Below are 23,512 nucleotides of genomic sequence, written 5' to 3'. Positions count from 1 at the left end.
AAAAGTTTTTTATGAACCACCCTAGTAGGGCAGTAATTGTTCCTTGATAATTTGTCACCCCCTCAATTATGGAACATGGGGCGGACTGCCCCTTGCTACGCCCCTGCTTAAAGGGTCCAGCCTTCTCCAGTAATCTACTGTGGTGGAGCAAGGAAGCCTCAAGTCTTCTTGGGTCTTCTGTAGAGGGGATGGGATGGGATGGGGGGAGGGGGTTGCTGGCCCCACAGGTTCATCTGAGAGTGTTTCTAGGGCTCTTCCTGCATGCCCTTCCTCTTCCTCTTCAGAGTATTTGCCCTCATTCCCTGAAGATGAGGAATCTGACTCCAGGATCATTGTTATGGTCCACCAGCATTCTGGTGTCCCACCAACCTCAGTCTGCTCTCGGCCAGACCCTGCCTGCCTACTTACAACCAATCCAGGACATGGCCTTGGCTGTCAGTCACAGGATGTGCACTGATTGGAAACGGAGCGGTGTGACCGCCTTCAGAACTTTTGTAGATGCAAACAGCATTGAGAACAGCATTGTGTTTGACTGCCCCAATAGCACCATGAGCACAAATCAATGTGGATGCAACAATAAAAAGGAAGTCTGTGCTTGTGCAATGAAAGAGCCCTGTTGCCACCAATACGCATTAAAAAAGCATAAGAGTTTTGGCAGTTTGGAAAGTGATGGAGGAAACATCGAAAACTGTGTGATGAATGAATGGCTCACGGGAAGATGTATAGACACCCTTCAGGCAAATCAGGATAGAGGTGTATTGCTGTATAGCTGTTCTATAAACAAGACAGAACAATAAAGGCTGGATGTAATCAAACCTTCATGTGAGCTTTGTGCAAGCAAAAGGGTCGATACTCAACAATCAGGTCAAATAGAGGGCCCCAAATTCGAAAAAAAATTAAAGCTTGTGTTTAACAAAACAGTATCGGAATATGATTTCCGATCCAGATCTCCTAGCATGCTAACACATAACTGAGATGCACATCGGTAGGATTTTGCTCGGCATTACATTTTGGTTTTAGCACCCTGCCATCAAAACAACGTATTTCAAACATCTCAACACTTCAGAGCAGCAAACTTCAAGCACATTGTATAAGAACCGACAGTGGTGTCTCAAGCAATGTGGAGTCTCCTAAACTGCCTTTCTGCCATGCTGTGGTTTGATATCTTGCTGCATAAACAGATTGCAAGATGCTTTTGAAGGCTGTTGATCAGGACTGCTCAACAGAACCACAGATTATATACAGCAGGCATGCATCCAGGAGAGATTCACATGAAGACCCGCAGTTACAGCCTTGGGAAATCTGCCAAATTCTTCTCACCTCTTTTTAAGTAGATATTAAGGCAGCAGCCTTGCACATCACAGATGGGAAACATTTGGCAGTCTAGATGTTGTTGGGCTACAACTCCCATGAGATCCACCCAGCATGGACCAGGGATTATGGAAGTTGTGGTTCAACAACATCTGGAGGGATATCGCATTGGATACCCCTGTTGTACAACATCTGGAACACCACACAATTCATGGCCCTCATGGATACCACCAACCACGATACCTTTCTGGAGACGCTGTCCGAGTTAGGTGTGGGTGGCACCCCTTTGTAGTGGTTCCAGTCCTAGCTGGGTACTCCGTTACAAAGGGTGATGCTCCTGGGCCCCATATGGAATCCCCCAGGGTTCATTTTCATCCTCTATGCCGTTCAACATCTACTGTACATGAAACTGCTGAGTGGGGGTATTTAAAATCACTTGGATGTCAGTCGCTTTGAATAATAATAATAATAATAATAATAATAATAATAATAATAATAATAATTTATACCCCACCCATCTGGCTGGGTTTCCCCAGCCACTCTGGCTGGCTCCCAACAGAATATTAAAACGCCTTCAGATGTCTTCTAAAAGTCAAAGAGTTGTTTATTTCCTTGGCATCTGATGGGAGGGCGATTCACAGGGCAGGCGCCACTACCGAGAAGGCCCTCTTCCTGGTTCCCTGTAACTTCACTTCTCATAGGGAGGGAAGAAGAAGAAGAAGAAGAAGAAGAAGAAGAAGAAGAAGAAGAAGAAGAAGGAGAGTTTGGATTTGATATCCCGCTTTTCACTACCCAAAGGAGTCTCAAAGCGGCTAACATTCTCCTTTCCCTTCCTCCCCCACAACAAACACTCTGTGAGGTGAGTGAGGCTGAGAGACTTCAGAGAGAAGTGTGACTAGCCCAAGGTCACCCAGCAGCTGCATGTGGAGGAGCGGAGACACGAACCCGGTTCACCAGATTACGAGTCTACCGCTCTTAACCACTACACCACACCGCCCAAAGGCCCTCGGAGCTGGACCTCAGTGTCCGGGCTGAACGATGGGGGTGGAGATGCTCCTTCTTTGAAGAGTAGATGAAGACTATGTGACACAAAGGGGCGGCAAGCAATATTGTTAGAGTAGAGCTGTGGTTTTGCAACAGAATTGGGGCAGGATGCTTTCCTTGAAAGAGCAAAAGGTTAACCACCGCAACAAATGCCATGTTTGTGATCGGGAGCTTCCACCTACACATGTGACAGGCGGAAGTCATCATTTGCTTCAGTTAAAGGTCATGGCCTAGTTGCATGAATGCAGCCTTCAAAGAAGCAAGATCCCTCTTTTAAGCAAGGAGGCAGTTTCTCCCACCCTCCCCAGCATCCTCCTCTTGCTATGTTAATGTGAGTGGCGAAAAAACAGAACAGTAGGAAGGCACGGGTCACCACCAACGTACTTATTTTCATTTTATTTATTTCGTAAAATTTATACTCCACTTGATTGCAAATATGAAAAAAAACATCTCAAAGGAGTTTACAAAAAGAGGAAACAATTAAAATCATGGAAAAATTACAACAATACATTAAAACATGTGAAGTTAAAATACTCAAAATGATACTAAAACAGCGAGGGGTTTGGGGGGGGGAGAGGAAAATGGTTTCAGAACACCCACCTCCTTTCCCACCACTTTTTGTGTTTTCATCAGAGTGGTTTTTAAATAATAATAATAATAATAATAATAATAATAATAATAATAATTGCTTTTTACCCACAAGACACCACAGCGAAGGCAGGAAACACCGCCGTTTGATTTCAGACTACATTATTTAAAGCCAAATCTGAGTGAGGGTAAATTTGAGTGAGAGCAATATCTCCTAGCCTTTGCACCCAGGAGAGTAGAGAGAGTGAACCTTTTTTGGGGGGGGGGGATACTGAAAGGGGGACCATCCCTGGAGCCAGTGAAAAGTGTGGCAAAGTTGGGTGGGGGCTTGGCAAAGGCCCCATCTATTCAATACATATAAAGTGGTTTAACAATCTACCCCTCTTCCCAGGGAACTCTGGGAGCTGAAGCTCTGTGAAGTAATAAGAGTCTCCTTAACAAACCACAGCCCCCAGGATTATTTGCAGGGGCATCGCAGGGGGGGCGGAGGGGGCGGGCGGCCCCGGGCAGCGCCCCTGCTGGTGGTGAGACATCGGCGGGCGGCCCTGCCCACTGGGCTTTTTAAAAAACTTTTTTTAAAAATTCTTTTTAGGCTATTTTTGGCACTGCCGGGGTGGAGCCGCAGGGGCAGCCAGCGAGGAGGGGTGTCACCCCCCCTCACTGGCCGCCCCTGCGGCTTCGCCCCGGCAGTGCAAAAAATAGCCCCCCCTTCCAGTGGCGCAGCTCGGCATGGAGGCAGGGGGCGGGCCAGCGAGGTGGGGTGCCACCCCCTCCTCGCTGGCCTGCCCCTTGCCCCTTTGCCGAGCTCCGCTGCTGGCTGGCTTGCGGAGCCGGGGCATGGAGAGGGGCGGGCCAGTGAGGAGGGACACCCCTCCTTGCTGGCCCGTCCCTCTCCCTGCCCCGACTTGCGCTCCGCCAAGGACTTGCAGCCCGCAAAGACTCCCGAATCCGCCGCCCAGCACCCCTTCGTGCAGCGGCTGCTCACGCAGGCACGAGCAGCCGCGGCACGAAGGGGTGCCGCCGCCGGGCGGAGGCTTCGGGAGTCTCCCAAATCCACCGCCTGGCACCCCCGGGGCGGGGCGCCGCGTGCCTCATGACATCATGACGCACGCACGCACCGTGATGCCCCGCCCCTGGCAGCCAAGGGGCTAAGAACGCCCCTGAATATTTTGGAGAAGCTATGGCTGTTAAAGGTGGAATGATACTGCTTTACGTGTAACAGTGCAGGTGGGGCCCAAATTTATTGCATGAGTCTACATCTCAGCAATCATTTTAGAAAGCATATTACTTCTGGGTACGGTATTGCAAATCTATGTAAGAATAGAGGCTAAATAAATTATTGGGCATAATTGTTCCTTCTCAGAAAACCATCAGGCCTAACATTCTACTGTCTTTAACAGCAAAATGAGCATGCTTAAATCACCCAGTTCACTAGCAAAATGGAGCAGAACGCCTGTATCACAATGTCTTATTTCCTCCACTCAGTGAATTTATTTCCATTTAACGCTGAGCTCTTGGGATCTGCATCATTTTCAAACGAGGTCCCAATTTGCAGCCAAGGTCAGAAAATGCTCAAAATATCAATTAGGACTGGGCAGAATTGAAGGGACAGGTATAATCTATGGTATTCTCTGCTTTTTGCATTTGTGTGTGTGTGTGTGTGGGGGGAGAGGTGGAGCTGTGAAATGGGGCAAACATACCCTCCTATTTAATGACAAAAATGTGCTGCCCTCACTCTGAATGGGCTCTGCGATGTCAAATCGTTTGCAAGGGCAGATTGTGGCCCAGTCTTGTCTAAATGTTTATATTAGATAGTTTAGATACCTTAAGATTTATTTAGCAGGCTTTTGTCTTCCTGGAAAAGTATGTCCCCTTTTCTCAGAGCATTGTAAGAACACAAATTATTTAGTTAATGGCTAAATACAAGAATGGCTTGACTTATACGGTTGTTAATAATTAGCTTGCAGAAGGGAAAAGGTTGTCCATTGATGGTGATTTCTTTTTTAAAGTTCGCGATTATATATATATATATAGAGAGAGAGAGAGAGAGAGAGAGAGGGAAATGGGATTTCTCCCTCTCACAACCTATGCATTATATTTATTTATTTATTGGCTTATTGGTGTATTTTTGTGGTTTTCACTTTGCCCAGGTTCAGGGAAGTTCTCAGGGAGGTGTACAAAGTCAGAGACAAAATTGAAAAGGATGCTGAAAAGATTGTCTCATAGCAGGCCAGACCATTGGTCCATCTAGCTCAGTACTGTCTACACACTGACTGGCTGTAGCTCAGCAGGCAAGCATCTGCATTGCATTCAGAAGGCTCCAGGTTCAGTTCCTAGAATCTCCAAGGAGGGCTGAGAACCCTGGAGAGCTAGTACTAAGCTAGATGCTCCATCGGTTTGACTAGGCCAGCATGGCCAAGCGTAGCCCTCCAGCTGTTTTGGGACTACAACTCCCATCATCCCTGGCTAACAGTACCAGTGGGCAGGGATGATGGGAACTGTAGTCCCAAAACAGCTGGAGGGCCACGTTTGGCCCTGCCTGGACTAGGCCCAAAGCAATTTCCCAGACTCCCTTTGTAAAAAGAGACCATAGCTCAGCTTCAGAGGACCTCCTTCGTATGCAGACTGTCCCAGGTTTAATCCCTAGTGGCACCTCCAGGCAGCGGTGGAGCAAGCCGATTGGCAGGGTGGGGTGAGCCAGGGCAGGATGCTCCATGGGGCCTCCGAGGAGTCTGCCTGCCTCCTCCCACTCAGCTGCCCTACAGCTGGGGGGGGGGAGGCAGCGGGCGGACCGTTTGGGGGCAGCGTGGAGCCTGCGGGCGCCCAAGCCACCGTGTCACTCCCAGGAGAGACGCGTGGCTCATGTGCGCTGCAGGCCCTGCGGTGAGTGCCACCCGGCATTTTGTCACCCCCCTCAGTGGTGACACTCAGGGTGGACCGTCCCCACCGCACCCCCTTCCTCCACCCCTGTCTCTAGGCAGGACTGGGAGAGACTCCCTGCCTGAAACCCCGGAGAGACAGTGCCCATCGATGAAGACAATACTAAGCTGGGCAGACCAAGAGTCTGGCTCAGTTAAAGGCAGCTTTCCATGTTCAACATGTAGCTCAGTTCGTTAGAACATGGTGCTGATAATCCCAAGGTTGCGGGTTCAATCCCCATATGTGGCAGCTGCGTATTCCTGGACTAGATGATCTGCAGGGTCCCTTCCAATTTTATAGTTCTATGATTCTATGATTCCTACAGCTGGAATTTTGGATTGGCAGCAAGGTGGGTCCTCCTGAAGGCTCGGGCCATTGGCAGCTTCCCATCAGTGCTGACCCCTAACTCTGGTCCTGAATGTATAATATCAATAGTTCCGCCTTAAATCGTGATTCTATTTGTACAGAGCCAGTTCCTAAGAATTCTCTGTGTGTATACAGATGGACACCTTTCCAGAACCAGTTGCTATACGGGTTTGCAAAATGGACCATCCAAATAGCCTGCCATAAAAATGAGGCAGCAAAAGACCAGAGTAGACTTGCAAAGCAGACAGGAATTCTACATTGATATCAGTTTAAACAAAGATATTTTCAAGTGGGATCTGTATTTTAATTGGCCTTGGCAGTTAGAAGGCATACATCAGAGCGGTTTCTGTTTTTTACCAACGACCCTTTCTAATAATGTGAATGTGTTTGAACCCATCTCTTGATATAACCGAGGTTCGTGAACTAGGGTCAAAGTTTGCTGTCACCTTGCCACCGGTTGGCATTTCTAGATTTCTCATTTTCTTAGAAAAGTGGCAACTAGGAGTCTTGATGAATAGGCCACAGTCGGAGTACCCAAATGATATATTCACCATGGCACCTAATTGACTGTGTGTGTGTAGGACCTTTTTGTCCTTCTGAAATTATACTCTCTATCTAGCAGCAAAGCTCCCTTCTTTGAGGAATAAATGCCAAGGAATTTTAATAGACTTCCCCTGCTTTGCATAGCTAATGGAACTCTATTTCCTAAAGGTCATACGAACTGAAGTGTGTGTTCACATACCAGTAGTTTGAGCTTGCAGTTTCCTGGCGTATTTTTGGCTGCTGCTGGGACTTCCCATCCCCCCAGCATGAGCTTTATTCGAATGTAGGAAGGGACAATTTATCTTTCCTGGCCCAACATGGAATTTCCTCCCACAAGAGGTAGCAGTGGCCACCAAACAGCTTGGCTTTAAAAGAGGGTTAGACTGACTGGTGGAAGATAAGGCTATCAATAGCTGCTAGCCACAGTGGCAATGTTCTTCTTCTTCTATCAGAAGCAGTACGCCACTAAATGCCAGTTTCTGGAAACCGCAGGAGGGGAGAGTATTGTTGCTTATGGTCTTTGCATCTGGTTGACCTCTGTGAGAGCAGGAGGCTGACTAGATGGCTTGATCCATCTGGTGAAAAGCAGCATGATGACATCCTGACAACTTTCTTATACAGGTGAAACTCGAAAAATTAGAATATCGTGGAAAAGTCCATCTATGCAAGCAATTGTTTTCATTACCGACTGGAGTTTAATATATGAGATAGACTCATGACATGCAAAGCGAGATATGTCAAGCCTTTGCTTGTTATAATTGTGATGATTATGGCGTACAGCTGATGAAAACCCCAAAGTTGAAATTGTTAATTTGGGGTTCTCATCAGCTGTACGCCATAATCATCACAATTATAACAAATAAAGGCTTGTCATATCTCGCTTTGCATGTCATGAGTCTATGTTAGTTTCACCTTTTAAGTTGAATTACTGAAAGAAATGAACCTTTCCACGATATTCTAATTTTTCGAGTTTCACCTGTATAGTAAGAAAACTCATCTTGAAAATTCACCAGCAGTTTAGTACAGATTTCATTTAACACACATGTTGGCAAGCAATTTAGCTTAGTATAATGCTTTCAGTATGTTTCTTTCACTAATATATGCATTTTTATGAACAGATTAACCGCTTATATGCATTGTTTATATATTACTTGACTGGAGTACTGACTTGCAATATTCAGAGCAGTGTGAATTTTGAATGGTGGCTTTTTTATTTGTGTATTTGTGTATTGTTTCAGGAAATGGGTAGGTTATGTTGGTATATTTTGTATTTGGCTAAAGGAAAAAAATACTTAGGTGTTATAAAAAGAAGAATTCCCCGGGGGTACTCTTTGATGAGAGAACCCCAGCAGAGATTTAAAATCACAAAACATGCAGTAATGCAAAGCATAGAAATATAGGCTGTAGGACCTGTAAAATATGCTCTTCTAAGTTGCTTCCAAAGTGCCCCACTTTCCTTTGCATAGAAAGAGCCCACATGTTTGGTAAGTTAAAAATGCTTTACTTACAGCCTCTTCAAAGGTCAGATTCATGTGCTTTTCCATACAGCAGTAAGAAAAACAGGCAGTAAAACGTAGGTTCCAAAGTGATGAGAGTTTCTAAATTATTTTTTATAGAAACACAAAGATGGCTTGCTTAAGCCACACAGTCTAAGCTTGGAGCATCCAGCTTAGACCTCCTTACTGATAGGGTTCACATGGTTGAATGGGGAAGAGCAATGGCTAGATAGCCTTTCCTCCCAAGGTGGCCCATTGGCTCCTGTGTGAGCTCCCAGACAAAACCTGTTCCTGGACCCTTTTAATGGGGTACCTGCTCAGTTAAGGATCCAACCCAATGCCTTATCTGCCCAAAGTTGTGATGTTTTCTATCAGGCAGGATAAAACTGTGGACCAGCCAATTTGTCTGCAGGAAACAAATTGCTCCCTGGCCCCAAATATGGCAACCAAATGTACCATACCAAGTTCCTCACACTACCCTGTCCACTCACCTTCAGGCAGGGCACTTACAGACTGGGTGGGTGGTGAATCCAGTGGCAGTTTCCTAAGAATGGGGACCCCTGAGTGCAGCCTTCCTTTTAAAGCATCACATCCCTGCCCTGTGCAGTCCCCTGACTGGCTAATTCAGACAGCCATCGGCCAATGTCCCACGTTGCAGGAGGGGGAGGCACTGAGAATCCCACGCATGGCTGTATGGGGAAAAGACAATGGTCCCTGGGGGGACCAGCCCATGCAGCATATGCCACATCTCTGGAGTCCCAGGTAAGTGGAAATTCTGGATGACAGTGGTTACATCTCAGGTGTCATATACCTTGCTGCCTTTAGGACTGTGCAGCTTGACAGTGCTAATCTGTAGGCGACCGGCAAAGGTGAGCTGGGATCTAGGAACTGAGCTAGGGATTCAGGGCCAAGAGACCAGCCCAGAGTCAGATCCGAGTGATGCACAAAGAAACACCAGAGGCAGGAAGATCTTCCTGCTCAGGAAAGACCGCATCCAAAACAGGAAGTCTTCTATACCCCTTCCTTTCCAAGAGGGAATAATGGACAGGCTTGGGGTGGGTAGGGCCAACCCAGAGCATGTTTCACTGCCATGAAGATGTTCCAAGCTGCTATTCTTTTAACTCACCACATGGGGCAGCAACATGCACCAAATGGAAGGTGCTCAGTTTCAGCCTGATACCATTTCTAAATAGTATTGTCCTACCTGTAGTGTGTGTGTGTGTGTGTGTGTGGACAAAGGCTGTGCATTTGATATTGTGGTCACAAACTAAAGAGAGGTTTAAAAGGTCATTACCAGAGCATATGAACTGTGGACTCAGAGAGGTCTAGCTTATGACCAGATCCCTTTGCTCTGGAGTTCATTTCAGGTCATGGATTTTCTCTCAGCTGAGATCTACAAACTGGCAATGTGAAAAATACAGTTTTAGCAGAGCTACAGAAAGTGTGAGTGATGCAGTGCCTGGCAAATGTGACATTAATGTAGCATCAGAATCAGCCTTAAGGGTCAAACCAGACATTTGGAGCTTTTCACCCTAGTTTATGCCTTTTCCCAGCACATTACTTTGCCAGGGAACCTTAATGAAAAATTCAGAAAAGTGCAAAATGTGAAGGAGAATTGCATTTCAATTGTAAACAGCCTCCATGCTACTCTTTCAAGCTTTGAAACCTGGAGGTTTAAAGAGCAGCGTGAGGCTGCTTGGGAAGGGGCTTCCAAACAGCCCCGTTCTGAGCTTTGAAATCTGGACAGTCAGAGCTTTAAAGTGCAGTGTTATTGTGTCATGGTGACATCAGGGGATTGATAGGTGAGTCGCTCCACCCACCTGTCAAATTTGGCCCTCCAGAGGTGGGGAAATAGGGATCTGGCTCCCTGGCTGGTAAAGTTTCCTCAACATGTGGTCTAGATGGGCCTCGTGATCTGGTCCTCTGGGACTCAGATGTTCTTAACCCTCAGAGCTTTGAGTAGGGCATTTCATTTTTGGAGGCAGTCCACCTCTGAATACCAGTTATTGGGGAATAACAGGAGAGGGCTGTTCCCTCCACCCCCTGCTCCAGTGCTTCATGGAGTCTCTTGGTTGGTCACTGTGCAAAAACAGGATGCTGGACATTTACTCTGATCGGACAGGGCTCTCCATATGTATCATTAGCCTAGCTAGAGCAGGCACGTCCAACTTCCAAGAGACTGCGATCTACTCCAACCATAAATAAACTGGCAGTGATCTACCCATTGAATTGACCAGAGTTGTTCAGCTTTTTTTGGGGGGGGAGGATTGACCAGAATTGTTGAGCTTTTTGGGGGGAGGATGAGCCAAAGTTGTGTGTGTGTGTTTTGGGGGGTGATCAATCAGGAACCCACATTTCACCAGGAATGACCAGGGACACCCTGCGGTCGACCGGTAGATCGCGATCGACCGGTTACACATGCCTGGCCTAGAGAATGCACCGCAGAGAGTTACATTAGATGACCCTCGGGGTCCCTTCCAAATCTACAATTCTATGGTTCTAGGAATTTATTGCATTCTCTGGCAATGACTGCATCTTGAGCCCTGTGGAGACATCTTGAGAGGACTGGCCTGAGGGAGGAGAAAAACTGGGAACTGTCAGAATGGGACTCCGGGGAGGAGCATAGCAAGCTAGTGGTTATGGCCTTGGACCCCAGGGAAGGGCTGAGCAGACTGCCAGGTCATCAGGCACCTCAGTGGTGCCGGAGCTGCTTCCCACACCCCAAGAGCCCCATCCCATCTACAGAGAGATCTGACCACGAGTTGGCCCCATTGACTCTACCTTTGTAAACAAGGGTGCAAGAGATAACTGCGACAGTCAGAACAGACTCAGAAAACCCAGCCTACTGGATGGGAGTGCCTGTTTGCTTGCCTAGTCCCTTGGCTTGGAGTGCCAACCATGTGGATGACTACGTCTTCCCTGCTTTTCAAGATGAGAGCCCAGGGGGCGCGTCAAACACAGCTGAACCTCTGCCACACACCACTGGCAGACTGTAACCTGAATTGTGTGCCGTAGGAATGTACGCCTTAAGATCCTTTGGCAAGAGAGGCCAAGCAACGCGTCCACCAAACAGGGGCCAGGACAGGCTCCGGTTTCTCTCTGCGAGTTAGGAAAGGGCACCGTCGGAAGGGCATTGGTACAAATGGGTGGTGGTGCCCTTTCAGAGGCAGAAAGGACGAGCCATTTCGCTTCTTTGCCCTGAATGCCTCTGAACAATTGAGACCATAAACTACATCTGCCGGGAGGTAGCCAGGTGTATCCCACAGTTACTCAGACAAATCAGGTTGGGCTTCATTGATTCCGAGGGTCACATTTCCACAGAGAAGAAGTGCCCTTGAACAGTTGGTTGGATGTATCCGATAGGAGCGAGGAGTGAAAGTCATCCTTTTATTGCCCACCAGGCCTGGTTGTGTGCTCCTTTAACATCCCCACCCCACCCCCCAGTGTTCAGGGACTTGTGCCTCTCTGTTATCCAGGTTTTGTTCTTTTTTTAAGTTGTGCTTGCTATCTAAAACAGATTGTGGACTTTGCTGGACAGCACTCTGTTTCTTGTAAATGATTAACACGAGGTAGCCCAGGACCACAGCTGTAAGCTGCCCAGGAATGAATGAGCAGAGCAGAGAGAGAGAGAGAGAGAGCAAACACCAGAAGAGCCTGGCTGCAGGATCTGGCCAATGGCCCATTTCATCCAGCATCCTGTTCTCACAATGGCTGGCCAGATTCTTGGTAGGAAGCACACATGCAGGACCCAAGGACACTAGCACTCTTCCTGGGCACATTTATGTAAGCTTTACTTGGCTAGAGAGCAGAATTTCGAGAGGTGTGGATTTCAAAGGATAGCTGTGCTTTGGTTCATAGAATAATAAAGTTGGAAGATACCTCAAGGGTCATCTAGTCCAACCCCCTTGCAATGCAGGAATCTCAGCTAAAGCATCCATGACGGATGACCACCCAACCTCTGCTTAAAAACCTCCAAGGAAGGAGAGTCCACAACCTTCTGAGGGAGTCGCCTCCACTGTCGAACAGCTCTTGCTGCCAGAAAGTTCTTCCTGGTGTTTAGTCAGAATCTCCTTTCTTGTAACTTGAAGCCATGGGTTCGAGTCCTACCCTCCCGATCAGGTAAAAACAGGCTTGCTCCATCTTCCATGTGAAAGGACTCGAGATACTGGAAGGTGGCTGTCATATCTCCTTTCAGTCTCCTCTTCTCCAGGCTAAGGTCCATGTGTTCTTTTGTGAATTTGGTAGGTTTGCCTCTACAGACGAACTGAATCTCATTTCCCCCCCCCCCCCTCGCCCCTAATCGCCTCTTGAGGAATCCTGAGCCGCTGGCAGGTCCAACACAGCAAGACGATGGCACTGGGTGTTTTATTTCAGTGCCTGTCAATCAGCATTATAAGCCACCTTTTGCCAGATATTCACACACGTGTGAATCATGGAGAAGTTTCACCTTGTTTCTGTGTGTATTGCTGCCCTCCCACTTTCTTTGAGCACCTAAATTTCAAAACCCAGAGACTGTGAGGTTAATGTTTGTCTCACTGGCTTCTTGTCTGGGTAAGTGGATGGGTAAAATGATTAGGGTGTTGGTGGAGTCTGGGCATGTTTGATCTCCATGACAACTAAATCTTGAAAGTCGAATTGTGTCACAGCTGAGGGCTTTCGAGAAGCCCTCCTAAGAAGGTGAGAGAAGTTGGATCTGGGTGGGAAACCACCTAACTTGCACTTCTTGAACCAATATGTGAAGCGAAACACAGCTATCTAATACGCAAACCGAAACACAAATGGAAATGTGCAGAGTTAAACTACGGAACTCACCCCCACAAGAGGTAGTGATGGCTTTAAAATTTGTTGCTCCACCCACTTTAGCCCCTGGCCCCACCCAATACTGGCAAGTGGCCCTTGGAAGCTTGCCTAGATCAGAATATGGCCCTCAGGATGAAAAAGGTTTTCCCTACCCCTGATGAACTCAATACCAACGATCAATTCTCCCCCATTGCATCATCATAATAATATATTATCATATGTTATAATATATTATTACATATAATAATATTATATGTAATAATATTATTATATTATTATATATAATAATATTATATGTTAATATTATTATAATAACATGCACAATACTGCCCTGAGACCCCCGGGTATAGGGCAGTATAATAATAATAATAATAATAATAATAATAATAATAATAATACACACCATAAAAAAGCTGATACGTGATTTTTAAAAATTTAATGCAGCATCACAATGCAATATAAATCTATAAACACATTGTCCTCTCAAACCAGCAATGTGATCAATAAGCCAGTCACGAGCAGGGGAGAAATATTCCTTCTGGTTCTTCAAATGTCTGTGCTTTTACCTTGATCCTCAAAAGCAACATGGGCCAGAAGGTTGCAGCCCACGTTCCCGATTCTGTGTTTTAGCACCGAACAGGAAGTGTGGGAAGCATTTTGTTTGGCGGCGGGAGAGGGGGGGGTGGGTGGAAGCAAGATGTGCTGTATGGTTTCTGTCCCTGGCAACATTCATTCCTGTATGTAGCCTGCAGCTCATCGTGTACAACAGCCCACCCTTCTCTGTAGCAGCAAAAATGAACAGGTTCTTGGGTTGGAGTGCATCAGGGGTCTCTGTGCAGGGATGCTGGGCGCCTTGCAGGAATTGCACCCAGCAAGTGGCTGGTGCCCGCTGGAACCGCCAGGGTGGAAGGCAGGAAGACCAACAGTAGGTGGCGCCAGAGCCAGTGAAAGGCAGAGCCAAGTAGCTATGGCTTTGTCCCCCTTGCTGAGTTTTGCAAGCATCGGACTAATGAGGAAGGTGCTGATAGGCAGGGCCACTCCTTAGTCTGGTTGTGATTTAAGGAGACAGGCAAATAAAGGGCTGGCTTGAGAGTTTGGCAAGGCAATGCCCTGACTGAAGAAGAAGAAGAAGAAGAGTTTGGATTTGATATCCCGCTTTATCACTACCCAAAGGAGTCTCAAAGCGGCTAACATTCTCCTTTCCCTTCCTCCCCCACAACAAACACTCTGTGAGGTGAGTGGGGCTGAGAGACTTCAAAGAAGTGTGACTAGCCCAAGGTCACCCAGCAGCTGATGTGGAGGAGCGGAGACGCAAACCTGGTTCACCAGATTACGAGTCTACCACTCTTAACCACTACACCACACACCATAGACCACAAAAAGAAGCTGCTTTAGACCAAGCCATTGGCTCCACTTGGCTAAGCGATTTCTGCACTGACCAAGCCCAATACATTTTGGCACCTGAGGCAGGCCCCAAAATGGCGCCCTTCCTCCTTGCCAGGGAAGAAGGGGACAGGGAAGATCTATATCAGAGACAGGACGTTGGGTGGGGGGAAGAAAGATTGACATCAGGATCTGCTGCCCCAGTGGACCCTGCCGCCTGAGGCAGTTGCCTCACCTTGCCTCTTGTATGGGCCGGCCCGGGAAACTGACTGGTATAACCTCTCCTGATTTTCGGACAGCTGTCTTTTCCATCCCTACCTGACAACGTCAGAGATTGGATCCAGGACCGTGTCTGCGGCCTCTTTAACTTTGAACCATTGCTTCTCCAGTCAGTTGCTTGTTCAGTGCCCCCTCCTTGTTTGAAAAAGAACTAATATTTTCCTTCCTGTGTATTGCCACATGGGTGACCCTGTGGGATCACTTGGCTAATGTGATGACATCGCTACACTGTAGCCAATCAGCTTTATTTACTTGATGATGTCACAAAGCCAACTGAGAGTGAGAGCAAGGCCACATTGCTTTCTGGATCTTCATTGCTCTCATTATGATTTTGTGAACTCAGTGTGCGTGGGCCATCGCGGCGAAAACTTTTTGGAACAAGGTGCCCCTCAACTTCCAAGTTTGCCGTGCCTGATCTCAGGCCATCCAGGCAGTTTCCACTCATCTTCCAGCATGCACAGATGAAGTGATCTCTTTCCCTTGCAGTTCAGCCGCCAGACAGTTGCAAATCAAGCCCCTTTCATTTTAATACTCTTAAAATGTTACTAATCTCTAACAGCAATCAGTAAATGACATCCACTAAAGGTTGGGGGGAGGAGCATTTATTCATTGCAGCTGCTGCAGTTACACTGAAAATTGCAATACGAAACATGATCCTCTGAATAACCCATTTTCCCCGAGCAAGGGAAACAATTTGTTGCAGAGAAAAATGCATCCCAAAAACCATACACACAAACCCCGCCCTAGCAATTAATCATACCCACCTCACAGAAAGCTTTCGTTTCCACAACATCAAACCACAGAAGCGCCACTCTCTTCCCCTTTTACATGGATGTATAAACAATGCACATGGATTTGGAGAAAATCTTCTGCTGAGCAATGTTAAAAGCGCTAAGAAGCGTCTGTCTCCCGGTGGCAAGTGGTCCTGTCATTTCGGCTTGTAGATCTTTCTCCTGGCAGCCCAAAGACAAGCAGAACCTGTCCCTCTTAACTTCTGCACCTGCTTCCCTTGATGGAGTGCTTTTTCCAAATGACCGTAGTGAACATTGCAAAAAAACGAAACGAAACGAAACAAACAACAAAGCGACAAGAATGCTCTGAAGCGAGTCCTCAACTTCTCTTCTCCTTTCGGGGCCGAGCCGGGAGCTGAAGCTGACGGCTTGTGAGCGCAGGCGTGACAGATTGGCAGAAAGCCGGCGGCCGCATGTGCAGCTCGGTATGGTTGAAAGCAATTCAATTGACTCGGGAATGCCACCTCTGCTCCTCTGGCTTGGCAGTTCGGCAACCCCCCTGCGAGCAAGCGGAGCTCTGAAGAGGGGCTTGCCTAGCAAAACAGAGCAGCCAGCTTCCAGGTGACTTGAAGGTCGTCTGAGTGGGAAGAAGTCACCTGATTCCGGGAACGGACTTACCTATCCGGCTGCAGTCACAGCAAAAGCAGAAAAGGAGAGGAGGGGGGGGGATGAGCCTGTGTGCGGGAAAGGGAGGGAGGGAGGTGTGCACTTTTTAAAAGCAGGTCTCCTGCCAGCGGCTGGCGACATCGGCAGCACCACCTGCCTGCAGAAGTGTCACTTTAACTATGTCACAATCTCCTGGTAGGATGCACGCAAAACGAGCAGGAATCCGAGCAGCTGTTGTCCTCATAGGGTTGTTACACAAGTCCCGAAAGCAAAATAAAGAGAAAAGGTAATTCCTCTATGTGCTATCTCTTTGTATGTTGTGTTTCCGTCTCTTTGAACACAGGGAGGGTGTGGGGGGGGGGGAAGAAGGAGAAGTGCAAGAAGCAGGAGCAAGCCTTGGCATGGGAACAGCAGCGTTCCACCGAGGGCTCCGCCAAGCCGCTAAGCGCTCGCTTTGTGTGGCCATTGTTGGGATGTGTCAGCTTGATGGCAATGATGAACGTTTGTGTCTCAGTTGCTCTGCTGATCGGAGGTGCGCGCCGCTCCGGACAGGAGCAGGAGACCCGGTGGTGACAAAAGATGTTACTCGAGGGAGACCCTGTGGAGGCAGGAGAGGAGTTCTCCCTAATCTGCTGCCGAGAACTGGAATGCCCAACTTGAGATGGAGTTTGGCAAGGTGTCTGTGGGACGTCGTGCTGACGAAGAGCTGGAGGAGTCGTGTATGAGGCTCATGTCCTTTCCTGCAAAACTCAAAAGCTAGGACCGTTGCAGTGGTAGGATTGATTTTGATTTGCAAGAGTGATTGGAGGAACCCCCCACTCAACCCTGGGTGTGTGGGGCAGATCAGAAGCTGCTATGATGTTGCAGCTGCGCTCACTAAACCACGGGCAATGCCCTGTGTTCAAAAGATGAGGAAATGTTAGTTTGTTAACCTTGTTGTGTTCCCCTGTTGGAGATCAACAGCCGATCAGTGACAATTCAGGATGTAGCAATCACTTCTTTATTCCTCCCCATGGCGACGGGTGTTTTTGTTTGATTTCCCCCTTCCCCCAGCCTCTATTTTTGGGACTTGACAGTGTTTGACTTGATTTCAGGCACTTTGATTCTTCAGGCGTGGTTTATATCTTTTTAACTTTTCTCCCTGGCAAAGCAGACTGTCTGGATGTAGGCAATACAATGTGTGTGAATAGATGGGAATTATTGTCGTGGGTTTTGTTGTTGTTGCTGTGGTTAGCTATTTCAATTGGGGTTGGGGAGAGACTGAGAGACTGGACTGGACCATTATAAAGTACATTAAAACAATTATCCCCTTGGCAGGATTCCAGCCAAAGAGGCAAGTAATTGAGTGGGAATTTAACAAAGGAAGGTTAAAATAAAAGCATGGAGACTCCTCGTTGATGTTGCCTATTCTTTCTATAGCACCACCACTGTGCACAACATTTTGCAAAGTACAAGAGGGTAGGCCTCTGCCCCAAGAAGCTTACAATTTGAAATTCAACATGAGGAAAGCAAGGCAGGGAGGGGGGTGGGAGATGGGAATGGAGTCGGCCGTCAAAATGTTAAAGTAATATGCATTTATTTTAGCTAATGCATCCTTCACTTGGTTACAGGAAAGGGATGCAGATTAGGATGTTGTGCCAAAGCCTTTGTGGAAGGAAGTGGGTGTTGATGTTGTTTCAGTGCAATGCCCCAACAAAGCAAACAGATCACCTTAAGAACACAAATACCCCCCTGGCACCATTAGCATTGGCACAGTGATTATAATGCCATCTGATCAAGTCACATCTTCCCTTCAAAAGTCAAAGTAAAGTTTGTTACAAGTGATCCTCTCCACTTTACTGCCAAGTAAGTCCTCAGAGCATTGGGAGTCACTGTCAATTAGGTAGGTGTAAGATTGCTAGAGATGGGTGAATCTCTCCATTTTTTATTCTTGCCAGCTACTTATTTTTCCAATTTTGTTCCATTCCCCACATTTCCACATCAGTCTGCAGACTTGTTTTGAAACGTCCTCATCAAAATTCACCAGCATTTTTTGTTGCTGCGATTTGCCCCAAATATAGACATCTCTGGATGAGTCCCCCCCCCACATATTTGCAAAGGATTTTCCTTTAATATAATGCATTTTTGAATGTTATTTTATTTGGTTTATGCTCCATGTATCCTAATGTATGTATTTGTGTCGAAGTTATTTGGCTGGAGATCTACGTTGCAAAATTTGTACATGTATGAATTTCAAAGGATAGCTGTGCTTCAGTTTGCAGATTGTTTTGGAAATGCTAATTAGATAGGCCCACTTTTAAATGAAAATTGAATTGAATTCCTTCTCTCCATAGTCCTTACTGGGCTTCTTGGCCCATCCTGCAATGGTTTGCACAAAGTTTGCTCTTCTATTGGAAGTTGTCCTAAGGATACCCTTTGGTTGATTAGTTTGTTAGAAATGGCTTATGTTCTCCCCTTCCCAAAGTATATGCTCTCACTTAAGAGCAGGATCAATTATCAGTTAAAGGGATCAATTTAGGAACAACAACAAAAAAAAACCACTCATGATGACTTAGTCCTTTATCTTGTTAGACAATCTGTAGCTCAGTAGTTGCTGCCACTCTTTAGTTTCTGTGAAAGTTAGAACATTGAATGATGCCAAGGATAGTTATTTCCCATCAGGGCTGGAGGGAAATGTGATTCAGTTTGCATGTAAACACAAACCTGCCAAATTCTGCACATTTCTGAAACAATACAAGGATCAAGACACAGCCAGCCTTTGAATTTCACACTCCTCTGAATTTTGCAGTACTACGCACAAAAAATGCATATACTATGTACAAAAATGGGTAAAGGATGCAGGAAAATCCTTATGTTGGTGAAAATAACATACAAAAAAATGTGTATATTAGGAAAACATGCACACAAGCATTGTATATTAGGAGAACTTCACACTAAAATGCTGGTGAATTTTCATGAGAATTTTAAAAAAAAGGTAATTCGCAAATGGATGCGGAAAAGTGAAGAACTGAACTGAGCTTCAGACTGGAAAACTATGGAACTTGGAGAAACCAAAATTTATATTTTCAGCCTTTCTTGCCACCATTGTGTTGTGCTCCCCAAGAGAGAGCTGGTTAGAGTGGTTCAGTTAGGTTCAACAGTGGTTAGAGTGTTCAACAGGGAGACCTAGGTTCAAATCCCCACTCAGCCACCACAAGGTAATGTCTTAGAAATTCCCTCCCTCAAGTTATCTGAACTAATAGGCATCAATAGGGTTATCCCCCATGTGCTTGTCTAATCCTTTTCAAAAAGCCATGTAAGCTAGTGTTCAGCAGCACATCTTGTGACAATTAATGCCGTAAGTTAATTATGTCTTTTGCGTGAAGAAGGGCTTACGTTTGTTTGCCTGGAACTTAGGGACAACTAATAGAATTGGATGACCATTTCTGAATGGACAGGAAGAAAAGTTCTCTCTGTCTCTCTTTCCCCATTTTTCTTTTACAGTCTGCCCACTGAGATTCTGCAGCTTTTGACACCAGTCAAAATGTACACGCAGCCAAAACATATTCGGCTAAAAAAAATAAATAGGTGCAATTGGGGCCGAGAAACTCTAGAAGATAGTTCCTGAACTCACTTTCCACTAAAATGCATTAGCTGCAGAGAACTAAGTGCATCTGCGGCAGCACTTTGTGCCCATTGTGTCTGGTAAGGTAAAAGGCAATAGTTGCGAGTCCAAACAGTAGATGGAGCCAGAGCCAATGAATCAGCTTACCCCACCAGCTTCAGTCTGTCCTCAGCCAGGGTGTCCAGTCTTGTCTTAATCAATCCAGGGAGTGCTGTTACCTGTCAGCTTCCTCCTCAGTTGCTCTTGTAGAACTCAGCGGGAAGGAGGAGGATGGGGACAACCCTAGCATTGCTTGGCTCTGGCTGTTGTTGGCTCTGGCGCCACCTACTGTTGACCTCCCTGCCTTCTGCCCTACTAGTCACAATGGCCACCTTGTGTGTGTGTGTGTGTGTGTGTGTGTGTGTGTGTCTGTGTGTAGAAGTGGCTTTGCAACTTGAAGCACTTGTGGAGAAATATAAAACAGCAAGATGGTTATAGTTGTTGCACATTACACAGGCTGCTCAACACCCACATTGCTTGGGTCCTAAACTCACATAGCTCCTGTTGCAGAGAGAGAGAGAGAGAGAGAGAGAGAGAGAGAGAGAGAGAGATGGAGAGAGAGAGGAATTACTACGTGGATTACATGTTATGTGGATTAAAGGTGGGTACTAGGGAAGCAGGCAAAATGCAGCAGAGGCCTTAACACACCAAGAAGAAATGCTTGCTGATGTAAATGATGGCTTTGGGATCAGAGGTAGGGAAAAGAGAAAGTTAGAGGCAGGAAGGAGGAGGAAGATTCTAAAATTGCCCGTTCCAAATAAGGGGGAATGAAGAGGAGTGGATTCCTGAGTTTCCCTGTGACTTCTGGGTCTGGGATAACTGGCAAAGGCCAGGCACAAATTATTTGATGGGGGAAACTGACCAGGTGTCTGAAAAGAAGGCACTTGTCTCTTGTTATCTATGAACATCTGAAAAAAGTTCTCCAGGCTCAAGCGGTGATGTGGTAGTTGAAGGTGGGGTCGCCTTCATCGGCTGGCCTTGAGCTAAGTCTGCTCACAACCCTGGGTTACTTGAAACCCTCCCAATGTAATTTCAGAAATAGAAAAAGGGCTGCATGAAATGCTAGTTGAAAATAATGGGCATGACTTACCTGGGTCTATCATCCAATGGATCTACTCTGAGTAAAGCTTAGTTGGCTATGGCCTATCATCATCATCCTCATTGGGCTGTATTCAGCTAAACCTTACTTGGACTAAACCTGTTGAAGTTATTGAACCTAAGTCATGCCCATTAACATCAATGGGTGTAAGGCTAGCATTTAATATCATCCATTATTATCATCAGAACTGGGTTGCATTCAACTATGTCTTGCTCAGAGGAGACCCATTGAAAACAATGGACATGACTAACTTGGGTGTGCCTACTCTGAGCAAAACTTAGCCTCCTTTTAGGGTAACCCTGGGTTGTGCTTCCTTCCAGGGTCGTGTCAGGATGCTGTCAGTGGCTTCCGGCTGGTTGCCCAGGAAAGTATAAAGACAAGGAAAGGTTTCTTACATTCCTATTTTATTTCAGTCTTTACAGAGAGAGGCTATAGAACCCAGCCTCTTCGAGAATGGTGTTATCGAATCTCTACCCCCCCCATCTCTCCCACTTCCTCATTCGTCATTCTCATCGTCTCCTCTACGGGTGCTGCTATGTGCCCTCTGTCTTTGAGCTCTTTGCTCTCCTACTTTTAAGGCTCGCCGGGTTCTGGGAGATGGAGGGTATGGAATGCTTTCTAATGACAACGTGTCAGCTAGCTGTTCTGGCTCTCCCACGAGTTCCCAGCTCTTTCCCCCTCATCTGTCTCTGAGCTGTGACCTCCCTCAAACCCTTGTAAATCTATACTGTCTTTCTCTTCCTCCTCCCTGGAAGGGTCAGGATGGGGAGGCAATCTGCACCATTCCTCCTCGCCTAGTCCCTGACAGGTCCTCTCTAATCTGTAGAAGATAATATACACAGCTCAGAAGCAGGAAGGCAGGGAGAGGAGGCAAGGTTAAGGATCTAGCTAAGCTGAAGAAGAGGTCTGACTCCTGCAGGCATCTATGGGGTCGGAACATGCTTGGAATAGAGTGGCGTGGAGCAGTCCAGCAAGCACATTACTCAAAGGAATTAACAAAGCGGAGACAGAGACGTGTCTAATTAAAGGAAGAAAGATTCCTGACCGGCGTTCGATCTAACACAAAGGGTGATTTCGTTCAGGACAGGGCTGGGCAGAAAAGACATTGACCAACAAAGGGCACAGGTAATGAGCTGTCAGCGAGCATCACAATACCATTTTCCTGCTGGAGCGTGGCAAGGATGTCATGAGGGGTCCCTGGCCAACCAGAACTTGCAGCCAGGTGACGTGTCCTTTGTGGGGAAAGGTGGAGATGTTTCCTAGGAAATGTAAATTTAGATTTCATTTGATTACCAGGGGGAGATGCTTGCTGGAGGATGTGCCATTGTAATTTCCTGAAAATTAATTACTATCTGCGTAAAGGCACAGGGATGGACGCTTCCATTGGATATGGAAAAAGATTCCGGAGACTAATTAGGTGTGCACTCATGTCAATGCTGCTATAGCAGGGGAGATACTGAGTAGCACAGCTACTACGGAAAGGAAGACTGGCTGGAACCCTTAGGGTTGCCCCCCGTTGGGCAATGCTTGGCTTGAACAACTGCAGCTTTCTCTGATTCCTTGCAATAGCACCAGAGATGGGATGCATTCCCTTCAGGGCCACTTTCGAGAGGATGCCTATGCTAGTGGTGGGCAGTGCCAGATACAAATGTAGGTGGAGCAATGGATGGAAGTGTTGGCCTTTGTACAGTAGGCTGGTTTCTACATGCATTAACACAGCCTCCATCCACACAAGTGAGAGACATTGACAGATTTTAAGGCAGGGGTCCCCAAACTAAGGCCCAGGTGCCGGGTGTGGCCCAGTCGCCTTCTAAATCCGGCCTGCGGACGGTCCGGGAATCAGCGTGTTTTTACATGTGTAGAATGTGTCCTTTTATTTAAAGTGCATCTCTGGGTTATTTGTGGGGCATAGGAATTTGTTCATTCCCCCCCCCAAAAAAAATATAGTCCGCCCCTCCAAGGTCTGAGGGACAGTGGACCGGCCCCCTGCTGAAAAAGGTTGCTGACCCCTGGCTTAAGGACTCATTCCAGCCAGGTGAAGCCACTCAAAGAGGACTCAAAGTAGGGTTGGTGAGGAGTATGCCCTGGTGAGGGGCTGTGGACTGAGGAAAGTCCTGAGGGCCAAATAGAGAGGCTTGGGGGCCTCATTTTACTTGGAGGTTCAGAGCAAAACCAGTGAACACATTATTCAAGGTGGGTTTATGCAGAGTTCCAGCTGAACTGAGTTTCTTGGTAACAGTTCATAGTTACCTGTAGATGTGAATCTTGAAAAGCTACTGTGGCACAGGTGGTTTTTGTGTTGGTACAGGGCAAGATCTTTGGCCACAGATAACAACTTCTGTTTGGTGGGTGTTGCCTTTGGGCACTTTCCTTCCATGCCCACCTCTGTGGCTGGCCTGGGAGCAGCTGCTGTTGTGTCTTTCATAGCTGTCTTGGCCCACCTGTCTGCAGTTGTAACAAAGCGGCAACTGCTGACCTGGCAAGGGAGACAGCAGCGGCCACATAAGGAAAGAGGCAACAGTGGTCATGTTCTGTACCAGGCTGCAGCCTGCAATGGCCAAGCAAAGGCAAGGGGCACATGCTAGGTCGCAGCTGTTCAGGACCGTGGACAGCTCACTGTTGGGGTTGGTGGCAAGGCCAGGCT

At 47.0% G+C, this 23,512-nt stretch overlaps 1 protein-coding gene across 3 annotated transcripts in view; it reads left to right on the top strand.

Moving 5' to 3' along the window:
* RAP1GAP2 (RAP1 GTPase activating protein 2) overlaps positions 1–23,512 on the top strand; it is a 194,491-nt gene that overhangs the window by 73,146 nt on the left and 97,833 nt on the right. Inside the window, exon 1 of one of the 3 annotated variants that reach the window (XM_033171730.1) lies at positions 16,046–16,412. The exons of 1 other annotated variant lie outside the window; for it this stretch is intronic. In XM_033171730.1, the coding sequence (XP_033027621.1) occupies positions 16,306–16,412 (107 nt within the window). In that variant the 5' untranslated portion in view covers positions 16,046–16,305. Of the gene's footprint in view, positions 1–16,045; positions 16,413–17,014; positions 17,045–23,512 lie in introns of those variants that run through there. One more of the 3 variants, XM_033171733.1, reaches the window with a different exon arrangement.

Source organism: Lacerta agilis, chromosome 15 (genome assembly GCF_009819535.1).
Source record: "Lacerta agilis isolate rLacAgi1 chromosome 15, rLacAgi1.pri, whole genome shotgun sequence".
Lineage (NCBI taxonomy): Eukaryota > Metazoa > Chordata > Lepidosauria > Squamata > Lacertidae > Lacerta > Lacerta agilis.
Note: the sequence above shows the minus strand (reverse complement) of the source record. Positions and strands in the feature narration are given on the sequence as shown.